Here is a 26,507-nt window from a genome sequence, read left to right on the forward strand (position 1 = left end):
GGTATTGCTGACTCCACAACCTGGACATTTATTTGCTGAGTCGTTTACCTTTGAGGAGCTGCTCTTCACAGACGCGATGGGAGTGGGTTTGCGGGGAAGGTGGAGAGGAGGCCCGGCGAGGCTCGCGGCACGGTGAATGGGGCTCGGGAGATTCTGGGTGCAGCAGTGGCAGCAGGGTGCTGCGGTAATGCCAGCTGGAGTAGTTGGAGAAGTTGGAGCCGATGAGACGATCGGTAAACGCCAACTCCTGATCCACGGGCACACCGGACATCTTCACAACCATCCGACGATAATCCCAGCAATGGACTGGTGGAAATGGGAGAATACGGTGTGAGACATGGATGGAAAGAGGGCAGTGACATATCAGGCAGGCTGTGTAGTCCAGACCACCTAAACTGAAACATCATCGAGACTGAGACAAGACCAAGATCAGACTAGTGCGAGCCCCACACTGCACGGCACGATAAAATGTGGAAAAAGCTAACCAAAAACCTTCCTCAATTTAATCTGAAAGAGCCACATTCCCATATAAAACACCCACAGAAAATAAATAAACTCCTTATGGTTTAGGCAGCCAAATTTTAATACAGACAATTTGGCTGACTTCTCCTAAACAGCCAGAGCTTCTTCTCCCGTCTCAGCATTCCCTTTATTTAGAATGTGTGTGTTAACGGGGCGGTGAGAGTTGGTAACAGTAACCAATTTCAAATGAGTTATTGGTTGCATTTGAAGCAGGAAGTTTTACATCCAATCACAGTGATTAAGCTTAGCGTTAGTTCATATTAGAGCCCGACCGATAAAGGATTTTTAAGGCCGATATATTACACACAAATATTTGCCAATTTAAAAATCTGATATTCCGATATATATCGGCCGATACATATTTAAAAAAAAAAAAATTTAAAAAATGCAGAAACGCGTAACAAAACATTACCAGATTTCCCTAACATTAGTTATTTGTAGTTATTTATGAGTCCTCACTAAAATAATGATAATGCAGTTTAAAAACACATTTATTTTTATAGTCACAACAGAGGAACATCAAAATATATTAAAGTTCTGATAAATAAAATGTATAAAAATACAAACGACATATAAGATATGAAACTTAAAAGTCCTTTGAACAAAAACACAACAACAAAAATCAGTGTTGCCAACAGGGAGGTTGTAGAGCGCCCTCTGGTGGTCAAACTATGCAACGTCAACACTCAGAACATGGTTGAAGGGTGTTTCGTCCGTTTTTATTTTATTTTTTTTAATATTCATTTATCGGCCCTTATAAATGCCGATACCAATAGTTTGGAAAATGCCATAATATCGGCAGGCTCTAGTTCATGCAGGACACAAAGTCATATGCCCCCTGATTGAATTATGATTCCTATCAGACACACACCAATCACAGCCATTCTCACATCAAGGCGGTCTTTTTAAATGTCCCTGCTACACTGACACTGCTTCACTCAGTGCTGCTGCTGGCAACGCTTTGCCTCCACCTCCCCAGCCTCCACCTTCCTAGTTCAAAGTAAAAAAAAAAAAAAAAGGTTTTCAATGTCGTTTCTGCATTGCACTCCCTGTTTCAGCTTAGCATGCTGCTTGGCTGGTCCAGGGAGCATTATCAAGAGCGGAGCCATCAGCACCAAGCATAACTGTATCTCCATTTGTTGCAATAAATGGTTCAATCTATGACGAGCAGAGAGTGCACACACATTTTGGGGGCAGGGGCTCAAGTATAAAAAAAAGGGAACATCTTCTAATTATTTATTTAAAAATAATGTATAAACAAATGTAAAATATATATTAACACAATTTGTATCACTATATGATACAAATATAAGGCCATTTATATTCATATTATAATAAATTATTATTATTATTATTAATAAAAATAATAAGTTAATACTGTGTTTTTTGTTGTTTTAGCTTTTATTGTATTAATATTATTTTTCTTTCACATTTTCGAAATAAAGCAATCATTTATTCATTCAACTCTGACTTCCTTACCAATTTATTTGAAATCGTAACTCAGTCTAATCTCCCGACCGGATATTTGGATTTTTTATTCAATACATACATTTGTTTGACACAGAGACAGAGAGACCGAGACAGAGACAGAGAGAGAGAGATAGATCTTTATCTCAAGGAAGAAGGGCAGGTGCTCAAGTCCCCTCTGATGTCTATGTGTGCACATGCCTGATGACGAGTGTTCCTGACTGAAATTATGTCACCACAGAAATCAGATAATGCATATCCCTGCAGTTGGGGTCTTGAAATAAGACCCAGAGTCCTCTTTACTCGAGAACGAGACCAGACCGAGTAAAAATGTGGTTGACTCCAAGACGAGACAGAGACGTTCAAAAAGTGGTCTTGAAAAGAGGTGCGTGAGTTTTGGAATAAAACAACATCAATAATATCTGATGTGATAGGATGTTGAATTCTGACCCGATTGTTTTGTTACTTAATGACGACTCTAAACGACACCAGAAAATTTGGCTAGCCGGCTCAACTGCAACCAAGAAAATGATAGCTCAATTCACTTTGTATAAAACAGTGGTTGGCGTACTTCCTTGACATAGTTATGCTTGAGCTCTCTACAGCAAGGATTAACAAAGCCAAGCCATCGACTATAGACCTATGGGTCTATGGGGGGTGGGAGAGGGTTGTTGTTCTTGTTCAGTTGTGTTTATATGTACAGTGCCTTGCAAAAGTATTCACCCCCCTTGGCTTTTTACCTATTTTGTTACATTACAGCATTTAGTTAAATGTTTTTTTAATCTGAATTGTATGTGATGGATCAGAACACAACAGTCTAAGTTGGTGAAGTGAAATGAGAAAAATATATACATGAAACTATTTTTAAGAAATAAAAAACTGAAAATTGGCCTGTGCGTATGTATTCACCCCCTTTGTTACGAAGCCCATAAAAAGCTCTGGTGCAACCAATGACCTTCAGAAGTCACATACAGTGGGGTAAAAAAGTATTTAGTCAGCCACCAATTGTGCAAGTTCTCCCACTTAAAAAGATGAGAGGCCTGTAATTTTCATCATAGGTACATTTCAACTATGAGAGACAAAATGAGAAGAAAAAAATCCAGAAAATCACATTGTAGGATTTTTTATTAATTTATTTGCAAATTCCTCTGGAAAATAAGTATTTGGTCACCTACAAAAAAGCAACATTTCTGGCTCTCACAGACCTGTAACTTCTTCTTTAAGAGGCTCCTCTGTCCTCCACTCGTTACCTGTATTAATGGCACCTGTTTGAACTTGTTATCAGTATAAAATACACCTGTCCACAACCTCAAACAGTCACACTCCAAACTCCACTATGGCCAAGACCAAAGAGCTGTCAAAGGACACCAGAAACAAAATTGTAGACCTGCACCAGGCTGGGAAGACTGAATCTGCAATAGGTAAGCAGCTTGGTGTGAAGAAATCAACTGTGGGAGAAATTATAAGAAAATGGAAGACATACAAGACCACTAATAATCTCCCTCGATCCGGGGCTCCACGCAAGATCTCACCCCATGGGGTCAAAATGATGACAAGTGACAAGAACGGTGAGCAAAAATCACAGATACACACGGGGGGACCTAGTGAATGACCTGCAGAGAGCTGGGACCAAAGTAACAAAGGCTACCATCAGTAACACACTACGCCGCCAGGGACTCAAATCCTGCAGTGCCAGAAGTGTCCCCCTGCTTAAGCTAGTACATGTCCAGGCCCGTCTGGAGTTTGCTAGAGAGCATTTGGATGATCCAGAAGAGGATTGGGAGAATGTCATATGGTCAGATGAAACCAAAATAGAACTTTTTGGTAAAAACTCAACTCGTTGTGTTTGGAGGGGAAAGAATGCTGAGTTGCATCCAAAGAACACCATACCTACTGTGAAGCATGAGGGTGGAAACATCATGCTTTGGGGCTGTTTTTCTGCAAAGGGACCAGGACGACTGATCCATGTAAAGGAAAGAAGGAATGGGGCCGTGTATCGTGAGATTTTGAGTGAAAACCTCCTTCCATCAGCAAGGGCATTGAAGATGAAACGTGGCTGGGTCTTTCAGCATGACAATGATCCCAAGCACACCGCCTGGGCAACAAAGGAGTGGCTTCGTAAGAAGCATTTCAAGGTCCTGGAGTGGCCTAGCCAGTCTCCAGATCTCAACCCCATAGAAAATCTTTGGAGGGAGTTGAAAGTCCGTGTTGCCCAGCGACAGCCCCAAAACATCACTGCTCTAGAGGAGATCTGCATGGAGGAATGGGCCAAAATACCAGCAACAGTGTGTGAAAACCTTGTGAAGACTTACAGAAAACATTTGACCTCTATCATTGCCAACAAAGAGTATAACAAAGTATTGAGATGAACTTTTGTTATTGACCAAATACTTATTTTCCACCATAATTTGCAAATAAATTCATTAAAAATCCTACAATTAGATTTTCTGGATTTTTTTTTTTTTTTTCTCATTTTGTCTCTCCTAGTTGAAGTGCTATGATGAAAATTACAGGCCTCTCATCTTTTTAAGTGGGAGAACTTGCACAATTGGTGGCTGACTAAATACCTTTTTTGCCCCACTGTAATTAGTGAAATGATGTCCACCTGTGTTCAATCTAAGTGTCACATGATGTCCACCTGTGTTCAATCTAAGTGTCACATGATCTGTCATTACATATACACACCTTTTTTGAAAGGCCCCAGAGGCTGCAACACCTAAGCAAACCAAACACTGCCATGAAGACCAAGCTCTCCAAACAAGTAAGGGACAATGTTGTTGATAAGTACAAGTCAGGTTTAGGTTATAAAAAATATCCAAATCTTTGATCACCAGGAGCACCATCAAATCTATCATAACCAAATGGAAAGAACATGGCACAACAGCAAACCTGCCAAGAGACGGCCACCCACCAAAACTCACGGACCGGGCAAGGAGGGCATTAATCAGCAGCACAGAGACCTAAGGTAACCCTGGAGCAGCTGCAGAGTTCCACAGCAGAGACTGGAGTATCTGTACATAGGACGAAAATAAGCCGTACGCTCCATAGAGCTTTACGGCAGGGTGGCCAGAAGAAAGCCATTACTTTCAGCAAAAGACTAAATGGCACGTTTTGAGTTTGCGAAAAGGCATATGGGAGACTTCAAAAATGTATGGAGGAAGGTGCTCTGGTCTGATGAGACTAAAATGTAACTTTTCGGCCATCAAAGAAAACGCTATGTCTGGCGCAAACCCAACACATCACATCACCCAAAGAACACCATCCATGGGAATGGGGGGACTGGGAAACTGGTCAGAGTTGAGGGAAAGATGGATGGTGCCAAATACAAGGATATTCTTGAGCAAAACCTGTACCACTCTGTGTGTGATTTGAGGCAAGGACAGAGGTTCACCTTCCAGCGGGACAATGACCCCAAACACACTGCTAAAGCAACTTGAGTGGTTTAAGGGGAAACACGTAAATGTGTTGGAATGGCCTAGTCAAAGCCCAGACCTCAATCCAATAGAAAATCTGTGGTCAGACTTAAAGATTTCTGTTGGAGGAGCTGGAGCAGTTTTGCAAGGAGGAATGGGCAAAAATCCCAGTGGTAAGATGTGGCAAGCTCATAGAGACTTATCCAAAGCCACTTGGAGCTGTGATTGCCACAAAAGGTGGCTCTACAAAGTATTGACTTTAGGGGGGGTGAATAGTTATGCACATTTACTTTTTCTGTTTTTTATTTCTAAAAAATAGTTTCATGTATATATTTTTCTCATTTCACTTCACCAACTTAGACTATTGTGTTCTGATCCATCACATAAAATTCAGATTAAAAAAAACATTGAACTAAAGGCTGTAATGTAACAAAATAGGTAAAAAGCCAAGGGGGTGAATACTTTTGCAAGACACTGTATGTTCAAAAAATATAAAACAATATAAAAAAACTGGTCTCGAATACTACAACACTGTTATCAGGTCTAGATCAATTACAAACCAATGCAAACGATCCAGATTTGTACAATTCCGAGCTCTCTTTCTTCGACTCCATTACTCACAGTTGCGGTCGTCCAGGCTCAAGCAGCGATCACACAAGCCCAGCTCTCTGGCCCAGTCCGGTCGGGGCAAGCGGGTTGAGACCCAACCGCGGTGGTGCCAGCTGCCATAGGACTTTGGGTTCACTTTCAGGCAAGACTCCAAGAACGACAGCTCAGCCTGGTAAATCTTTTGCACTTCATCTTCATCTCTGGAACGCACATCGAGAAACAACAAAAACAATTCTTCCGTCATATCTCTGATGATTTACCATTCGAAAAGGTGTTACGCTGTGAATCTCCAGGTGGCAAGATAACTTGTAGTGATCTAACCTCACAGTCTCCAGGTGCATTAGGATCTCTCTCCTGTAGTTCCACAGGGTAGCGAAGTCAGGATTGGATGATAGTAGCTGCTGGGTAATCTGGAGAGCCTCATCATCCCAAATACCCTCCTTCCTCTGTCAAAACACACACACACAAGTCAGTCAAAGTATTCAATAAGCACCAGGCATGACGTTTTGGTTTCTAAACTGTACTTTAAGTGTCCCATGTAGACTGCCATATAATTGATAAGACTAATGTTCTGTCTCTAAAGTCTTTCCAACTTTCCTATCCTGGGCCCATTTGTTCCTTCTGAAGACATACAAACAGGTTAAAGGTATACAGTTGTAGAACCTTTTTAAAAGCCTCAGTAAATTCCTATAACGGCCAGGCACTGTTGTTTTCATCAAAAGTTACTAAAGTAGGATATGTTGGGATTGTTTTATGTGGACCCCAGGAAGAGTAGCTGCTACATTGTTAGCAGCTAATGGGAGGAGCATCTTGCTGCAGCCCACGGGAAGGCGGGGCTCCCCACATCCAAGTCAGCCATTTATTTATTTTTTTTGTTTACGTCACGCAGCTTTAAATCCCCGGGGCACGTGGCGAGGGAAAGTTTCTGGACTTCACATTGTGTGCACCACATTGACTGCTGCTGTATAAGAACGCGGCTGGATGCGTAGGGCAGTGGTCGGGGAGGATGGGCGGGCGTTAACATACAGGACTTACAAGCCAGGGAGCGGAGTTGGGTAAAATAAGACTTTCAGGAAATGCGTGTTCCTTGGGGAGAGTTTTAATAAAACCCACGATCTTTCCCTAAAAACTTAACTAGTCGTTTTGGTGCCTGAACTTAACCTATTCTCGGGTAACTGAACCACCAACTACCGCTGACCTGACGGAGTACCACGACCGGCAGCTCGCGGTGCTTTGTACCCAGCGCACAGTCACCTATTCTGGGGTAACTGAACCTGACGGATCATGGGTGGGCCTTGTGGGCGCGCCTTCCCACGGGCTGCAGCGACACGTACTTGGCTAATGGAGATCCGAATAGAGGAATAAAGGAAGATAAGTAGTGCACTTGTTAGAGACTATGTTCAGCTGTGGATGAATTCACTCTGGTATTGACAGCAGCAGGACTGTGTGTGTGGATTTGACAAAACAAATAGAATGTGTGTTCATGGTAATGAAGGAACATACCACCCAGTGCAATGGTGAGATGGTAAGCTATATTCAGGCTTTAGCTACACAGATAATACTCACTAACAGCATCTTTTCTTTTCTTGGGGTGTGTTTAAAATAGCAAGAATACAGAATATTACATGATATAATCATGTAAAATACATGGTATGTAGTATAAATGTGGCTTTCTAAAGAACCTTAGAAAAGCAGGCATCTCGTGCAGCCACGTATATCTTCAGTTTCTTCTCCCTCTCCTTTCTTTTCTCCTCCTCCTGCTGGGCTGTGGATTTCACCTTCACTCTACCATGCTGTCAAAAGCAAAAATAAAAACAAAAACAAAAAAGGTAGGCGAACATAAGGAACATTTCACTCTTATTGTAAATAATTGACCACTTCATGTGCAATGTGAACAGTACACCAGAGCAGTGAATATTCCAATATTTAAAAAAAAAAAAGAGTCAATTTCTTACCATCCTGTCTGTTTGTCCAGGATACTTCCCAACAGATCTGTTTATAATGGCAAACGAGGAGTGGTATTCAGATTAGGCCTGAGTAACGTTTACTTTACAGACACACACAGAGCTGACAGACTGGCACACAAGTTATGACAAGCTTAGCTTATCATCGGCATGTATGCATTTAGCCCTCAGTGAGGTTAAAACACTGAATATAAGCAGCCCTGAGTCTGCTGTTAGCTTGCTAATTATCTCCGTTTTCAAGTAAACAACAGAGGGCTGGGCTCATTTAACATTACAGCCATTCAAACCAGCACAGAATAACAGAAAATATATCGCCGCATGGTTTATCCCACAGAACACCCACCTGTTTTCTGTTTTCAGTTTTTTTTTCTGCTCGGCTTGTTGTAATGTTTTTCAGAATGCTGTTTGATTTGTCATGTCACAGGATTTTTAACGACTACAAATTTTCCTCTTCCGTCTCATGACATTTACGTCACGGAGAGAGTATTTTCCTGACCGCGCGGGTTTGCTGCTCTCTGGTGGCGAAAACAGCGAACAGCAGCGCAGACAAATTCAAGTCATAGTAGGAAAAGCACAGGTGTATTCAAAGCTATTAATGATGGCTGCGTTCCACTTAGGAGAGGCCCTGGTATTGTTCATGCTGACTCACTGAACTAGCTTACTGGAACACTTGATGGAACTGAGCCATCGTTAAGGTTATCAGTTTCAGCTGTGCTTTTCCTACTATGACGAGTCAAAAAATGTCTGCCGTGAAAAAGGCCCGTTAAAGTCTAATAAAGATGGAAACTGCCTGACAGGGACAGGGACACACACACACACACACACACACACACACACACACACACACACACACACACACTAAAGAACATTGGTAAGAGAATGCAATTAAACTTGTTTGATGTACTTAGGGTTAGGCCTAACTTTACTCAGTACTGACGTTTTGCTTAAAATAATGGAGATTTGGTAACATTACATGGTCATATTTTTTTTGTATCAGAAAAATGCAGTAGGTCTACCTACAGAAAAAATATGAGGTTTTTTTAAAACTGTCTTGCCATTACAATGTTTGTTTTTGTTTTGAATGTTAAAATGTCCTCATTGCATGACAAAAACTAATTGGAAAATCTTGATTAAATGTTTAGTTTTGCAGTCACTTCCTCATGCGCGGAGAGCAGATGGTCGCTGGAATAGAATTCTATACGTTTTAATGAGAGGAAGAGCAGTTCCTTGGCCTTAACTGAGAATTGGATGATTTGTTAGAGGAAGAACTCATTGACATGAACAGATCTATGGAGCAGATGCTTTCAACGGGGCGGGCACAACATATTGATAGTGGATATGCTTAACTTTAGGTCCTATGCCGTCTTCTGACAGATGACACAGGCAACATTTCCTGTCCGAAGCTTCAAGTTCAATAATAACTGCAGAATCCAGGCTCCAATTACTTATCAGCCGCCTAAAACCTTTTTTTATTCTTTTTCTTTTTTACTTGTCCAGTTTACGATTAGTAAGTGTAATTGCAAAATAAGTGTGCTTCATTCATAAAAACATTATTTATTATTGCTGTAACAGAAGTAAAAGAAAGAGGACACATCTAAAAAGGTTACATTGCATGTACTCAACTGATGTTTTCAGTTCAGAATGGAAATGAATACTGCACACAGCCATTCTACTACTCTGCCTGACTGCATTTTCATTTAGTGGAAAATTCAAAGTACACTCTAATATTAAATTATAAAGATCTAATCCTTCGTTTTCAAAATAGATAAAATAAATTACATCACCTCGTGGGGAAACTCTCCAATCAGACAGTTTCCAGACTGCCTGCCCTTCTCCTTGGATTTCTTTGTTGGGTAAAATACAAAAAAGCAATATGGTCTCTACAAGTCAGATTTATACATATCTGTCTTATCTATTCTATCAAATAACATGTTTGGTACATTATAAAGACAATATGTTGTGTAATTAATGTATTGTCATGAAGACAGGGATTTATAAATCACCAAAAAAAGAACAGAAAATCTGGTACAGTTTAATGATTGGAAAATTTTATTGCAAGGCGTACCTATCATATTGTCGTTTAGTGTATACGTTAATCAAGTTGTTGCAAAAACAAAATGCAACCTCAAACACCTCCAGGTTCTCCAGTCGCCTCTCCGTCATCCGTGATGGGATTTATATTTCAGTGGAATTGTACCTCATACAACTTTATGTGACAAATATTGTGATTGACCTGCTAAGATATATTTCCATGCTATGATTTTCTCACATATAAGATACTGTGTAACTACTGATACAATATTATATACTTGTATAAAAAGTAAAAAGTAAAAAAAAACATACTTATATAAGTCTGTAACTTAAAAGCTGGTCTGTGTGTGTGTGTGTGTCTCTGTCTGTCTGTCTGTCTGTCTGTCTGTGTGTCTGTCTGTCTGTCTGTTTTTCTGTCTGTCTGTCTGTCTGTGTATGTGTCTGTCTGTGTGTGTGTGTGTGTGTGTGTATATGTGTCTGTCTGTCTGTGCGTCTGTGTGGCTGTCTGTTTTTGTGTCTGTCTATCTGTCTGTCTATCTGTATTATGATTACATGATATTAATTCTTTCATGATGTTTAACGTAGGCCCTTTTTCTTAGACCATCTGAAATTCCCTGACTGCTAATTCTGCATTGCTAAATTCAGCATTTTTTGATTACATCAGCCCTTTGAGACTATTCATTCAGGATTCATTCATTAATTCTGTGTCAAAGTCCAAGTCGTCGTGTGGTAGCACAGATCCGTATCCGGACGTCCGAGAGAAGTTGAGGGTCATCTGGTTGTCTGCATTAGTGCCGATCTGAAGTGTTGACAGCCAACCAAGAACTTTATCAAACTGGCTGGTTGAACTTTCCCTGTCTGACAAAGACTTGGCGATAGATGGTGCTGGACTCTCTCCGTTCACTGTGAATGAAACAAAACTCAATTTGTGTGATTGTGACATCATGCTCAGTACTTGTGCAGACATTAGAATCCCATTTTTACTTACAGGAAGGGACCAGGTAGTCCTTGCTGCTCTGAAGAATTTCAGAGGATTTCGTTCTTATGTCCTTTTCCAGCTTTTCGATTTCCTGGCTGATTTTTGAATCTATGTTTTCCTTGTTCTCCTTTCCATCTTTTTTCCTCTGACCTATACCTTTGGCTTTGGTCATGTCACAAACTAACAATGTATCATCAAAACAAAAGATTAGGACAGAATACAGAATATTAATAGAAAAAAATGAATGAATCACCCCCCCATCACAGTGTCATACTCACTCAGTGACATGGGTTTAGTGCTTGTCACACTTCCCCTGATATCAGCTTGCAGCTCGAGGAGTGTTTCCCTGAAGCCTGCCATCAGCTTCAGCTCTCTCTTCTTGTACTCCTCCTTCAGTTGCTGCTTCAGCACATGTTTGAGCTGCCTCCTCCTGAACTTCTCCTCAACTCTCAGGTAGATGTCGTTCATTTCTGGGCGGAAGAACTGCTCGCCGTTCCCTGCCATCATTTCATCGATCTTCTCAAACAGCTCGGTGGCCTGACTCATATCGGCTTTTTTCCGATTGTTCATAACGTGGTATTTGTTCTCACACTTGTCTATTAACCAGCGTAGAGAGCTATGCTCCCTCTCGATGTGCTCCTCTATGGATTTATCTTCCAGTTTGTCTCCGTATGTGAACAGAACCACGGTGTGTTTCCAGATGCTGGCATCAAACAGGTTCATGTGGTCCTCCAGGGCGGCCTGCTGAGCTTCTCTGAACGCCAGGTCCAAGGGGACAACCAGTAGGACAGCATGAACCCCCAATGGGCTCAGAGACAGGCCTCGGACTATTTCTATGTCCATCTCTTCGGTGCAACGGGAGGGATCCTTCCGCCAGCCCGGGGTGTCGATCACTGTGACCAGTCTGCCAGCAACTTCCTCCGCCCCCACCTGACAGGACTCATTCTGACAGGTGGCAAACACGTCTTTACACAGGAGGTTGTTTCCTGTTGCGCTCTTCCCAGATGTCTTCTGGCCAAGCATCACCACCGTCAGCTCCTGTAATTCTGTACTGGATTCTGAGGAAAAACAACTGCAAGGTGAAAAACCACATCACATCCAGTACTAATGAACAGATTTCAAACATGTATCCAAAATCAGTAGCCCTGCAGTAAATAATGATTTGGCAAAATTAAAGCTGAATCTTTTTTTTTTTTTTTATAGAGAGGCAAATACAGATTGCAAATACATTGAGTGGCTATTGCTGCAAAAAGTGGCGCCCATAGTAACAAAAATGTATTTAGTTTTAATGTAAATGAAGGATTATAAATAGTGCCCAGACCTATACCGGATTTTTTAGGCAGATACCGGATAATTCAGTTTTAGAAAGGCTAAGGGCCACATGTACGTACATTTGCGAATGTAGCGTTATCAGCGCCATGGCCAACCCGCAGAAAGCGCGCGCTGTGATACTTCAGCTTACGTCGTATTTACCAAACCTGCAGTTCATCGGGTAATCGGCGCCTTTCTCCACCCATTATACCGTAAATTGCGCGGTAGCAAAGTACTGGTGCTATGATACGGCTGAGTGCAGACTGTGAGTGCAGACTGCGATATTCCCACTGCTGATGCTATGACTGTTTGAAATGATCCTGATGCCAATATTTGTAATGTAGCGAGGAGTTTAACAACTGCTGGAATGGAATGTGAACGCTGAGTCGGAGATTCAATGTCATCTTTGATTTCTTCCAGTAACTGTGTAATATCGCATGGCTGCTTAAAGGTGCTCAAAGTGACGTGACGTGTTTTTTAGGCTACAACATTTTTCGTCACATACAGCAAACATCTCCTCACTATCCGCGAGCTGACTGTCCCCTGAACACACTGTAAAAAAAAAACGCGGTCTCTGTAGACAGCCCAGGCTCCACAAACGACAACAAAAACAAACTGCGCCAACCTGCACCACCAAACATAACAGCCTGTTGTTACTGTTCCAGCCAATAACCGACAAGAAGGAGCTGGTTGAGCCATCACTGCAGCAGCATTAGCCAGTAGGCTACTTCCACAATGTACGTTCATGACTCAACCAGCTCCTCCTTGTCGGTTATTGGCTGGAACACTGTTTGTTATGGTTCGTTGGGCAGGGGCCTGTTTCACAAAACCAAGATAAGGGATTAAGCCGGGATTTCCTCGTTATCCTGGATGAATTTAGCCTTGACTCGGTTTCACGAAAGCGGAGGCACATAAATCACCATGGAGATTTATTCTGTACAGCTAGCCTGCTCCCGACCAGGCTAACAGCCAGGCTAACAGCTAGCCTGCTCCCGACCAGGCTAACAGCCAGGCTAACAGCCAGGATTTATTTAATCCTGGAGCCTTTTCTGATCACCCAGCAGTGGTTTTATCCTATTGTTATCAGCCTGGATTAAAACACAACAGATGCATATTGCTGTTCATTTAAGTACTGTTATTATTTAAAGTTGTGACCATTGTTTTGTTTTTTTATAATTATTCATGTGACAGTCTTTGTTACTGTTATATTGCTGTATGAAGACTGCTGTTCATATTGTTAGAAGTTTGATGAATATATTATGATGTTGTTGAGATAATTAGAAAAGGCTGGTAACATTTCAAATGTGTTTTAAATGAAGTCTGTTACTAAGGGCGATACATACAGCGCTGTACATTTCTATAGTTGACCACTACATACTATATATATATATATATATAACTACTAATGATAACTAGTAACTATCTAGTGATGTAGGCTACTGTACATTCATGTAACAACAGGGAGAGGACACCTCAATGGTTTTTGACCTTATATTTTGCTGGGGGGGGGGGGAATAACTGATGAATATACTCTGTTCCATTCATGTCTATGTCCATATATACAAGGGAGCAAGGCATATAACATGTAGACAAGGAAACTCGTCCTCTATAAAAAATAAAAAACAAAAGAAACGCGAGAAAAAGCGTGGCACATAATAGGCTAGGGGACAGACTGAATGATAGTCTAAAAATATACATTTATGAACTACTGCTCTTAACTGAAACCATTCAATGAGTCACTTGTCATTTGCAAAAACGAACAGTTGTACACTTTGCATTAAAAGCGAGCAGTGGGAGTTAATATGACTTAGGAAATGTATATTTTAGCCCACGAGAGAGAAGGAACAGAGTGAAAGAGATATTTACGCATCGTATTCTAGCCTAGAAAATTGATCTTCATGGTAAATTTCCTGAGTAACATTATCTTCTGCTTACTTTTAAGGCAAAGAGCACAACTGTTAGTTTGTGCAAATGATTAGTAGCCTAATCCTTGAATGGAATGATTATGACGGTTTCAATTCAGAGCAGTGGTCAGTTAATGTATATATTTAGGCTGCTTACGCATTCAGTCGGTCCGTGATCATCTGCTACGCTTTCTCTTGATGTTTCATTACAGCGGCCATGTTTCTTTTCTTTTTATACAAATAAAGTGTTTCATGTCATCATACTTCCACAAGAAGCTGCTGCTCACTCTGTATACAGTATGTACAATGCGTATTCTCCATTTTGGCATCAGTAAATCTGTGATCGACCTCGCGGTCTTTTATGGAAAGCCGTGGACGCGCATCTATCTGAATTACTTCAGCCTGGCTCGACCTAGTTGCTCCTCCTCAGCCTGGCTTGGCCTTCGTGAAACGCACCAAGCCAGGATGCACAGATTAGACTAGGTCAAGCCTCACTTTATCAGTTATCCTGGATTTATATATTCTGCTTTTGTGAAACAGGCCCCAGGTTGGCGCAGTTTCTTTTTGTTGGCGTTTGTGGAGCCTGGGCTGTCTACAGAGACCACGTTTTTTTTACAGTGTGTTCAGGGGACAGGCAGCTAGCAGATAGTGTGGAGATGTTTGCTGTATGTGACAAAAAATGTTGTAGCCTAAAAAACACGTCACATCACTTAGAGCACCTTTAATCTGTAACGCTTAATGATTTTGTGTTCACTCAACTGAAAAAGTGTGATCCTTGTGGCAAAAATCCTTTCAGCTCGTCTCCTTGGCCTATGGCTTCGTCTTGCTCGGATTACTGCTGCCATTTCACCAGGAGGCATATACGAGGAGACCCGCTTCCTGGTTTAAACCTGCTTTTAAGAGGCAGAGAATTTTCACCACAAAATAGAGACGGGCTTTCACGGGCGTTTTTTTTTATACATAATTAGGCACACTTTACGCTTCCCCTCCCATCTCTTTATGGGAAACTCCCACTTTCCCCTTGACCCTCCCGTGAATGACACGGAAAAGCGCAATTTGCCATTTTCAGTTCCCGCGACAGGCAGTTTGCGCTTTTACCTCAGCGCGGCCTGTTTGTACACCTCGCCATGCTTTTACACGCACGTTGCGAAACAAATACGCCTGAAGTGGGCACAAAAGCATTAGTACATCTGGCCCTAAGAGTCTACACCCACTCCAGCGGCTGTGTGAGGCTGTACATACTTATAGCAGTGCCCTAAACTAAATGCTAATGTCAGCATGCTAACATGCTTACAATGACAATGCTTAGATGCTGATGTTATATATATAACAAGGGTTATATTCAACAAGTTTACTGTCTTACTTTAGCCTGTTAGCATGCTAACATTAGCTAATTAGCACAGAACACATAGCACAGCTGAAACTGATGGGAAAGTGCTATAGTATTAGAATTAGTTTTCAGGTATTTGGTCACGAACCAAATGGTGGACTGACCAGCCCACAATCTGACATTGCCATCCATAGAACCACATGCTAACATTGCTAAAAATGTTCCGTTTTTGTTGGGACTGTCAGAGAAGATTGGAATTTCTGATGCCATAGTGTGTAGGGTTATTCAGTAATTATCCCATTTCAGTGTCAGATGTCAGGTCTACTTGTGACCGACTAACTTGGCAAGCCAATAATGTAAATACTAATCTATCTATATATATATATATACAAAAACAAAACATTATGAGCTTCACCAGATTAGTATTTACTGCAGCGCTGTTGTATTGTATTTCATTTCTGTAATTTTGTCCACCTCTGGTATCGATTCCCTCCCAGGGTGTGAAACTGCTCTGACAGTGCCAGACTGATTAACTTGTTAGTAATGCTAGATGACTGAACCATACCTCTGAGGGTTTTTCTTTTGGCATGGACTTGACTTTGCCTCAGTATTGCTCTTTTTTTCACACTTTTTTTTCTCTCTTCAATGGTCTGATATATCTTTTCGTCTGGGACAAAATAGTCCCGACCATTTCCAGCCACAGTCTCAGTGATTTTCCCCAGCAGCTCCATGGTTTGAGTGCCATCATCTGCATTCTTGTTATCAATGACGTGATATCTGTTTCCACATTGTTCAACTAGAGACTGCAACGCCTCTCCCTCCCCTTCGATGTACTGCTCTATGGTATGTGTTCCCAGCCAGTCTCCTCTGGTGAAAACTACAATAGTGTGTTTCCACACTCCTTCTCCGAGAAGATCCACGTGTGTTGTCACTGCCCGTAAGTGTTCGGCATTAAACGATGCGTCTGCGTCTATAACCAGCAGGAAGACGTGAGGCCCAGGGTGGCACTGAAACGGGCTGATCATCAGTTCATCTTTGATCGCTTCAGGAGTGTCGCACACAGGGAAGCCTTTCCACCAACCTGGTGTGTCGACCAGAGTTATTTCAGTTTGACCCACAAATCCCTGCCAGGTTACCGAGCGTGCCGTCCGTTTTCCAACTTCTTGCTCTTTGTTTCCCAATAAGGTGTTCACTACTGAGGTTTTCCCAACTCTTCGGCTTCCCAAGAGAACCATGTGGAGTTTTGGGATGGTTATCATCTCTCCTGTTAGACAAAACAAAGCTTCATTAGTCATGGAGCTTACAGCCATTTATACTGAAATACTGAAAGTTACTGAACCTACCAAACTACTTACTACTAGAAATGAAATGGGGCATTTTTAATTGACATTTTGTTTCAAAAATGGCTGTGATATAAATGTTTAATATATACTAGGGCTGTCAAACGATAACATTTTCATAATCGTGATTAATCGTTGAATTTCTATAGATCGCATGTTTTATCACATGATTAAAATTCTATTATTTTGCATTTCAGAACTGTTTTTAAGTACATATTAACAATGGAAAGCAATTCTTACCAGTGTATCTTGATTGGGAATCAAATGAATGCAAAGAAAATGACATTTATGAACTTGATTTTAAGATTTGTTTATTATATATTTAATCTAGTCACACATTTGAATCTAGAGTCAATATTAGTGTTGGGTATTGTTTGGTTTGGATACCGGTGCTAAAGCGGTACTTTTAAGACGGTACCGGTGCCTTAACGGTACCTGAACCGATACTTTTTAAGAAAGTAAAAAAAAAAAGAAGGGTACTACAGTTGGCGACATTAAAGAATGGCTTGTTTATTGCTAAGACCATATCGTCAAAATTAAATGTTTAATAATAATGTAATCACTATAACAATAACTTATTTCACCAGTAAATAGCTGTTGAATGACAAAAACAACCACCAGATGGGAAAAGGGCATTTAACAACAACTTTGAATGCAACACGACGCTGTACATTACCAGTTTCATTGAACGCACTGTCTGTGTTTTTCTGACAACAGCAGCTGCAGATTGTTACATCCCGGTGTTGAATCCTCTACAGTAAAACACAGTCACACTTTACACCGTTTAGCGTTAGCTGTCAGCATTGTAACCGTGTTTAATTCAGCTACTAGCTAGCGGTAGGCTAATGTTAGCTGCTGTCGAGTATAGTGTTATCTAGCGTCACGTGCAGCAATGTTTCTGTTGCCTGTAACGTCTGTAACATTTCAGAGCACCAGAGAGAAATGCAGGCATATCAGTGGCACCAGAATGAGGCACCGAAATCCGCGTTGCTATTCCTGCAGCAGCAGGATGTGTTACGAGAAAGTAGGGCAAAATAGTAGCCCGTTAGGCAGGACGCAAAGCAGAGTGAAGTGAAAATAAATTAATAAATGGCGGCATGCGATTAATACGATTTAAAAAAATAAATAAAAAAATAACGGATTATGCTCAGCCCTTAATCGCATCGCGGTTAACGCGTTAATGCTGACAGCCCTAATATATACGGTATGCTTGCCACTCTTCTGTCTGTACGCTAAACATGTAATGTTAGCTGGAGCTAGCAGGCATCTAGCTTAGCTTAGCATAAAGAAAGAGAAACAGCTAGCCTAGCTCAATCTAAAGGTAGTAAAATCCACCATGCAGCTCATCCAAAGATAACTAATTAACACATTATATTTTGTTTGTTTAATCCACAAAACCAAAGTGTGAAAATTACTTATTTTAGTCTGTGTTTGTGTTGGCTTACTATTTTCTTTTCCCTTGTCCCCCCGTTCTTGTGTAAAGCGTCCGTGGGTTTAATGAAATGCGCTTTATTAAAGCGTAACTCTCGCCAAAATGCAGCCTAGGGTCTTTTTGTGAATGTACCCGAGTCAAACTTTCGTTTAAAAGCATATTTAGGACTGAAGCGTCACTTTTAAGATTTACCGTATTCTCGTTTTTCAGTCAAATGGCCTTTTGAATGGGAGTGCTAGGGACACTTTTATGCTAGCCTCAAAATCACTATTTTTAAAACACTAAGAAGGCTCGACACAACATGAAACTTTGCTCGAAGTATCACCAGGGGCTCTACACCTTAACTACGCCGGTACACAAGGGATATACTAAATCTGTGGTTACTTGTTTTGATATTGATTTTTACTGCCAAAACGGTCGGAAACAACAAGAGCTACGGTGAGTTGTTCAAAACCTGTTCTTTTTAGTAAACTCTGGGTACACAAAAAAATGTTCTCAACGCTTTCGTTAAGGTGTAGAGCCCCTGGTGATACTTGGAGCAAAGTTTCATGTTGTGTCGAGCCTTCTTAGTGTTTCAAAAATAGCTATTTTAAGGCTAGCATAAAAGTGCCCCTAGCACTCCCATTCAAAAGGCCATTTGACCGAAAAACGAGAATACGGTAAATCTTAAAAGTGGCGCTTCCATCCTAAATATGCTTTTAAACAAAAGTTTGAGTCAAGTACATTCACAAAAAGACCCTAGGTTGCATTTTGGCGAGAGTTACGCTTTAATCTAAGTTATTATTATTACGTTGGTTGCTACAATAAACTCTTATTGCTCTGGCTCGTGACACAGTGACAGTCATACCCAGTTTAGCTCACAAGACATCCAAAGTAGGCTGAGTTACCATATGCAACACTTGAAATGCAACGATGCATCCATAACATATTCTCTTATTGTAAATAGATATGGCCCGATACCATTTTTTGCTTCCCGATTCTGATACCTGATTCTGATCGGCCAATACCGAGTACCTATCCTAGTGTGTCATATATTTAGTTATGTTTTAACTGCTGTATACTACTATCCCTGTATGGATGTGATATGATTACTATCTTTGTTGTACTCAGGTTAAACTTTTTGTGAACAAACGCAAGCAATGAACGCTATAGAACTTTATTTTATTATCCAGTTTGACAGCCAGTCGTAATGGAAAAAGAACATAAATAAACTACTTTAAAGTAGATTTTCTTCAGGGCTTAATTAGGTGGTATCGGATCGGTACATAAACTCCAGTACTTTCCAGTACTGATACCAGCATTTTAGGCAGTATCGGAGGCTTTTCCGATACTGGTATCAGTATCAGAACATCTCTAATTGTAAATTAATATTTTAGTTGAGCAAAACATTCATCGCAACTACATGACCTCATCAACACAAACTGAATGTTAGAAATAGCCACTTTAAATGTGCTTATAGGTTGATTTTGTTGCCACTAGACAGAGCCAAAGTAGCTATTTATTTTTATTTATGCTAAGCTAAGCTAATCGTCTGTTCATCAAACTCTCGGCAAGAACACAAAAAGTGGCATTTCCAAAAATATCCAACAATTCCTTTAAAGGTGCCCTGCCACACAAAACCGTTTTTACTTGTATTTTACTTGTGTTTGTGTTATGTCGTGAATGTGGAAATGAACTGCTACCTCCTCTGTCAGCTCTAGCTACTGAAAAGAAATAAGTGGAGAAATCAGGCCAATTACAAAAGCTGGTCAGTCTGACGTGGTGTTGCCTGAGCTCATTACTATTCATGAGCTCGCCCAGTTGCGTTGGGTAAAGGATGCTGATAGCCAGGCTCTCATTGGCTAGCTGTTAGCCAATCAGAGTCAAGCAGCTTAGCTCATTGAATATTAATGAAAACTGGCACAAATCAAGCTGAGTCTTCCTGCAGGCTTTCTATACCACGCTAGAATGGCTTTAAACAAGGTAACCAAGGTATTTTTTCCACAAAAAATGTTAGAGTCCATGGTAGAACTTCAGACATTACCACAAAGTAATGAAATACGTGTGGCAGGGCACCTTTTAAAGCTGTTACAGGAATATGTAATACAGGAAGTGTTTGTTTGAGTGCGCCCTACTGTGACATTCACCTGCAATGAGCGCTTTCATTTGATGGCTTTGTTCTTCGGACCTCCTCCTTCTCTCTTCTGCCCTTTCAGCCACTTCCTGTTGCTTCTTTTTGATGATGTCAAGTGTCTGTTCATCCACCTCGTAGTAGCTGCCGTTGTTGCGCAACACCATCTCATCTATCTCCTCCAGCAGCCGGGTCACCTGATTGGACGGACTCTGCTCATGGTTATTAAACACGTGGTACCTGTTCCTGCAACTTTCCATCAACCACTTGAGTGAGTCTCCCTCGCTCTCAATGTGCTGCTCTATGGTCTTCTCCCCGAGGAAGTCGCCGCAGGTGAACAGTACCATGGTGTACCTCCAAACCCGCTCCCCCAGGAGATTTATGTGCGCCTTCACCGTCCTCCTGCTCTCCGCAGAGAAGGCTGTGTCTATGGGAACAACCAGGAGAAAGACATTTGGCCCCGGCATACACATGGACGCATTGAGTTTCAACTGTTGCTTGTCCACCTCTGGGATCTCAGTGAGGGAGAGGGAGCTGCGCCATCCCGGAGTGTCAACCACGATGACCCGCCTGCCCCCGACCACGGCGTGCCTCTTTTCAGACTGAGCTGTTCTTATTCGGCCACACTCGAACCTTTCCTCTCCCAGAATGGTGTTGCCAGTGGAGCTTTTGCCAGCCCATCTCCCACCAATCAGGACGAGTCTGACCTCCGGCAGTGTGATGCTCTCGTTCTCCCCTGGAAGACAAAAGAAAACACACAAGAACACAAAAGACAGTTACAAAAATGTCACGTTCACTAGTCAATTTTGGGATTGTTCCGATGCCGCCGGAAATCCTGCTGGATGTCACTCATTTTGGCCGGATGTCCGTCACCTTCCTCTTTCTTTGTGTTGGCATTTTAAACTCCGGTGGATTTCTGAGGACTATGGTTAACTGCTCCTCAGATCTCTGCAGGGTAAATCCAGACAGCTAGCTAGACTATCGGTCCAATATGAGTTTTCTGTTGCACGACTAAAACTACCTTTGAACATACACACGTTCCACCAAAACAAGTTCCTTCCCGAGGCTATTTTGCAGCAGCACTTTTGCTCCATCCGGCACCTAGCCACCTAACCTAGACAATTGTGATTGGTTTAAAGAAATGCCAATAAACCAGAGCACGTTTTTCTCCCACCCTTTAGGGCTGTGTGGACTAGCCAGACCCTCCTTAGCAGCGTTGTGGAGGAAGGTCTGGCAATGCGAGAGGTTTTCTTTCGGGCATTTTAGGCCTTTAATTCCACAGGACAGATGAAGATATGAAAGGGGAGAATGACATGGAGCAAAGGGCCGCAGGTCGGAGTCGAACCCGCTGCGTCGAGGAGTAAACCTCTATATATGGGCGCCCGCTCTACCAACTGAGCTAACCTGGCCACATGCAAGATGTTTTCTATAAACTGTTTCCTTGCTTGATGATAAAGGAATTTGTTATCCTCAAATTGGCATAAAACTTTTCATAAAAGGACATCAGCAGATTTCCTTATTCTGAGCAGGAGAACATAAGTCAGGTGAGATGAGCAAATAAGCAAAACTAGAAGGACAGGTTTATCACAGCAGGTGTCTCTGCTGCTTTATATGACTGACAGAAGAAGAATGCTCTGGATCATGTGTTGTTCCACAGAGACTTTAAGACGAAGATGAAGTTATTTTTGACTTCTATCCATTCTATCCATTTCATTTCGGAGACGGAGTCTGAAGAATGTGAGACAAAAACATTTTTAGAATGACCCTGAACCCAAACACATCATGTTTGCTGAGAATGACTCATCACCTCCCTTTGTCACTTGTGATAACAAAAGCACGCAACCAATACGGAGAGTACAAGGAGCGACTAGATAAAACCAAAAGAGTTGTTGGACGTAGTGCAGTGTAACACAACAACCAAAGACTTCACTTTTTTTTTTAAATATTCTTTTTTGTGGGTACTATCTTATGTCGTTCTTACAAAATGTGGTCCTGGAAGCATCTACAATAGTGGTAGCTACCACAGAGGCAGTTTGGAGTACCTTGCCAGGTGTTCATATGTCTGCAGCCAGATTTTATTGCTACAACAACGTCGCAACCGTGCAGCATGCAGTCACTCATAAAACTTAAACTTAGGTGTGTAGTTGAGATCAAAATGTCTTGAAACTGTTGGGGGTGGAGTTACATGTTCAAGGAAGGTAGTTATTTTGATTCCTGATGGGAATCAAAAGTGGAGTGTGTCTTTACTGGCAAACAATGATCAGGTCTAACTGGTTTCTTTTGGAATTGGTCTGCAGGTTACATCAACTGCATTCACTGTTGTTTTCGGTAAATGCATACCAAGAGTCAAGACAAACTGTTCTTAACAGCCAGTTATTGTCTTTGCCGTGTGTGTGTGTGTGTGTGTGTGTGTGTGTGTGTGTGTGTGTGTCATGGGAAAATTTGGAGACACCAACCGTGTCTCCAAATTTAATGTAATTTTATTTAAACAGGGACAATGCACAATTAAACCTTGTATAAGAACAAGGAGATATGCATTCTACCAGGCTGTAACACACACACACACACACACACACACACACACACACAATTCATAAATGTGTACAGGTTTGTTGTGACAATGTCCAGCTTTTTGTCAAGCATGTAAAGGTTTGAGGATTTTTACATGTAAATAAGTGTGTTTGGAGATTATTCCAGTGACTTATGGCTACAAAAGAAAAGGATGATTAGCCACAAGAAGTCTTGTGATTTGGGAATAGTGCACTCTCCTCTAGTGGCATATTAGCTAAATCTGCCAGCAAACATTCAAATGCATTATCAATTAAAATATTCAGTTATATATACAGTGGTGTGAAAAAGTGTTTGCCCCCTTCCTCATTTCCTGTTCCTTTGCATGTTTGTCACACTTAAGTGTTTCGAACATCAAACCAATTTAAACAAAAGTCAAGGACAACACAAGTAAACACAAAATGCAATTTGTAAATGAAGGTGTTTATTATTAAAGGAGAAAAAAAATCCAAACCATCATGGCCCTGTGTGAAAAAGTGATTGCCCCCCTTGTTAAAACATACTATAACTGTGGTTGTCCACACCTGAGTTCAATTTCTCTAGCCACACCCAGGCCTGATTATTGCCACACCTGTTCACAATCAAGGCATCACTTAAATAGGAGCTGCTTGACACAGTAAGGTCCACCAGAAGATCCTTAAAAGCTACACATCATGCCGAGACCCAAAGAAATTCAGGAACAATTGAGAAAGAAAGTAATTGAGATCTATCAGTCTGGAAAGGGTTATAAAGCCATTTCCAAAGCTTTGGGAATCCAGCGAACCACAGTGAGAGCCATTATCCACAAATGGCGAAGACATGGAACAGTGGTGAACCTTCCCAGGAGTGGCCGGCCGCCCAAAATTACCCCAAGAGCGCAGCGACGACTCATCCAAGAGGTCACAAAAGACCCCCACAACAACGTCCAAGAACTGCAGGCCTCACTTGCCTCAGTTAAGGTCAGCGTTCATGCCTCCACCATCAGGAAAAAGACTGGGCAAAAAATGGCCTGCATGGCAGAGTTCCAAGGAGAAAACCACTGCTGAGCAAAAAGAACATCAAAGCTTGTCTCAATTTCTCCAGAACACATCTTGATGATCCCCAAGACTTTTGGGACAACATTCTGTGGACCGATGAGACAAAAGTGGAACTCTTTGGAAGGTGTGTGTCCAAGTATATCTGGCGTAGAAGGAACACTGCATTTCATAAAAGAACATTATACCAACTGTAAAATATGGTGGTGGTAGTGTGATGGTCTGGGGCTGTTTGCTGCTTCAGGACCTGGAAGACTTGCCGTGATAAAAGGAACTATGAATTCTGCTGTCTACCAAGAGATCCTGAAGGAGAATGTCCGACCATCTGTTCGTGTACTCAAGCTGAAACGAACTTGGGTTCTGCAGCAGGACAATGATCCTAAACACACCAGCAAGTCCACCACCGAATGGCTGAAGAAAAACTAAATGAAGACTTTGGAGTGGCCTAGCCAAAGTCCTGACCTGAATCCTATTGAGATGTTGTGGTATGACCTTAAAAAGGCCGTTCATGCTCGAAAACCCTCTAATGTAACTGAATTAGGACAATTCTGCAAAGATGAGTGGGCCAAAATTCCTCCAGGACGCTGTAAAAGCCTCATTGCACGTTATCGCAAGCGGCTTGGTTGCAGTTGTTGCTGCTAAGGGTGGCCCAACCAGTTATTAGGTTTAGAGGGGCAATCACTTTTTTCACACAGGGCCATGATGGTTTGGATTTTTTTCACCTTTAATAATTAACACCTTCATTTACAAATTGCATTTTGTGTTTACTTGTGTTGTCCTTGACTATTGTTTAAATTGGTTTGATGTTCGAAACACTTAAGTGTGACAAACATGCAAAGGAACAGGAAATGAGGAAGGGGGCAAACACTTTTTCACACCACTGTATTTAACAGTGGTGATATTGATGTGTTTTTTTGTCATGGATCTTCGGGGCTGTTTTATAAAATGATTCAAGTGGCCTTAAGGCTGTTTTACCTGCCTGAGACCAACTTGTCATGCAGTATAAACAATTTGGAAGAATCATTGCACTGTTTAGCGGGAACTACCACAGAGGCACTTTGTCTTGTGTTTATATATGTCTTTCTGTCTACAGCCAGACGTGGCTGGTGATCTTAACTGACTTGCTTTAATATCTTAGTAATAATCAAGGTGAAGTAAATGCTTTTTGCGCACGCTGGCGTGTCGCTGGATCAAGCTGATTCAACCTCAAAACAGATCTGCATGTTGCACTCATCGATACATAATCTGAATAATATAAAGAATGCCTTTAGAAGAATTCAATTCACACAACATATCAAGTCCTTGTCAGGGATAAAAGGACTCAAAGCGGGCTAAGCTATGCAGCCAGCTACCCATTTATCTTTAAAATTGCAGCTAGGTTAACTCACCGAGATTGTTTTCCATTCTTACTGGTCTTCTCTTTTCATAGCCGAGTTAGTATGAACTCAACACCCCCGAGGGCTCTGCAGAGGTCACTGGATGAAGTCTGTCCACAGAAAAAAGAAAACAGGTATTTGGGGATATTTGGCAGCACGTCTGCATAGCCTTGACTCTATGCAGTGACAAACAGAGTACACAGTTAATCTAGGGCAGTCTGACATTGCAGCCTAACTGGTTTTTCTTGGGCTGTGTAACACCTGAGAGTGTTTTCAACATGTCCAACACAAAGACATCAATTACAATGAATAACAAAAAGTCTGAAAAGTGATATTTGCATTAGGGAACAGAAGTGCAGAGCCAAAATGAGTGCAGTCGAAGTAACCTTTGCGCCTGTATTTCTTTGTAGCAGAGTTCAAGCTCACGTCAACACAACGCCATTCTCTTAAGCGAGCCAACTTTTCATTAATTTTGAACAGTCTGGGTTTCCATAGTGATGTTTTTGCAGAGGGCAGCAGTTCGTCTTGTTATGCTGAAGGACTGCTGTATTCACGTAATCTCTTTCCTAACCATGGCCCTGTCACCTCTGTGCCAGAGTGTATCTTTGGGAACCGAGACCAAGAATTGTCCTTAAACCTGTGAGACATTCTATGTGATTTTGACACACTACGTGTGCATGCATAATTCAGATAGCACTGGCTGATCTTGTTCTTTTGTTTTCCATACTCTTTGCACCCTGACTTACTGCACTGCTAATTATAAGAATCCCTCTAGTAACGTCCTCATGTGCTCACTGACACATCCAAGATATATAAATCGATATGTATCGACGTTTAATGACGTTCACTTTCAGGAATTAAAAACCAGAAAATAAAACTCTTTGGAATGAATTCAATCAAAACCAAAGATATACTGCATGTGGTATGCATATTTATTTTACAGTATACTTCATTTCAATGACAAAAATGTGCTATATTCAAAGATGAGTCATGTAGTGCTTCATGCCATCATAATTATCCTGAAAGACAGATACATAATGGTTCTGGGTCTCTATAACAAATGGCATAATTTAAATCCAGAGCCTAAATTAGAATCTGGTGGATTGTGAAATTATAAACCTGACTTTCAGTCTTTCAA

At 41.4% G+C, this 26,507-nt stretch overlaps 2 protein-coding genes across 4 annotated transcripts in view; both read right to left on the minus strand.

The window, feature by feature from the left end:
- Positions 1 to 26,507, minus strand: part of rabggta (Rab geranylgeranyltransferase subunit alpha) — a 152,085-nt gene that overhangs the window by 14,620 nt on the left and 110,958 nt on the right. Inside the window, exons 1-6 of one of the 3 annotated variants that reach the window (XM_078259689.1) lie at positions 8,325 to 8,431; positions 7,967 to 8,002; positions 7,694 to 7,804; positions 6,333 to 6,457; positions 6,024 to 6,211; positions 49 to 306 (exon numbers count right to left, since the gene is read on the minus strand). In XM_078259689.1, coding sequence (XP_078115815.1) covers positions 49 to 306; positions 6,024 to 6,211; positions 6,333 to 6,457; positions 7,694 to 7,804; positions 7,967 to 7,969 — 685 coding nt within the window. In that variant the 5' untranslated portion in view covers positions 7,970 to 8,002; positions 8,325 to 8,431. Of the gene's footprint in view, positions 1 to 48; positions 307 to 6,023; positions 6,212 to 6,332; positions 6,458 to 7,693; positions 7,805 to 7,966; positions 8,010 to 8,318; positions 8,432 to 26,507 lie in introns of those variants that run through there. The other 2 variants (XM_078259687.1, XM_078259688.1) reach the window with 2 other exon arrangements.
- Positions 10,002 to 25,579, minus strand: LOC144523810 (GTPase IMAP family member 8-like). Its single transcript, XM_078259680.1, has 6 exons — positions 25,382 to 25,579; positions 20,429 to 21,148; positions 16,096 to 16,794; positions 11,264 to 12,043; positions 10,995 to 11,165; positions 10,002 to 10,909 (listed from the first exon to the last, which is right to left on the minus strand). The coding sequence occupies exons 1-6, from the start codon at positions 25,395 to 25,397 to the stop codon at positions 10,689 to 10,691; spliced, it is 2,607 nt and encodes an 868-aa protein (XP_078115806.1). The 5' UTR covers positions 25,398 to 25,579; the 3' UTR covers positions 10,002 to 10,688.

Source organism: Sander vitreus, chromosome 9 (genome assembly GCF_031162955.1).
Source record: "Sander vitreus isolate 19-12246 chromosome 9, sanVit1, whole genome shotgun sequence".
NCBI lineage: Eukaryota > Metazoa > Chordata > Actinopteri > Perciformes > Percidae > Sander > Sander vitreus.

What these genes read in the sequence shown, in the direction of transcription:
- LOC144523810 (XM_078259680.1), bottom strand. An exon ending in CAAAAGAAAAACCCTCAGAG is followed by an intron (nt 12,044 to 16,095) that starts GTATGGTTCAGT and finishes GTTTTTCCTCAG; the next exon opens with AATCCAGTACAGAATTACAG. An exon ending in GGACTACCTGGTCCCTTCCT is followed by an intron (nt 10,910 to 10,994) that starts GTAAGTAAAAAT and finishes TTTCATTCACAG; the next exon opens with TGAACGGAGAGAGTCCAGCA.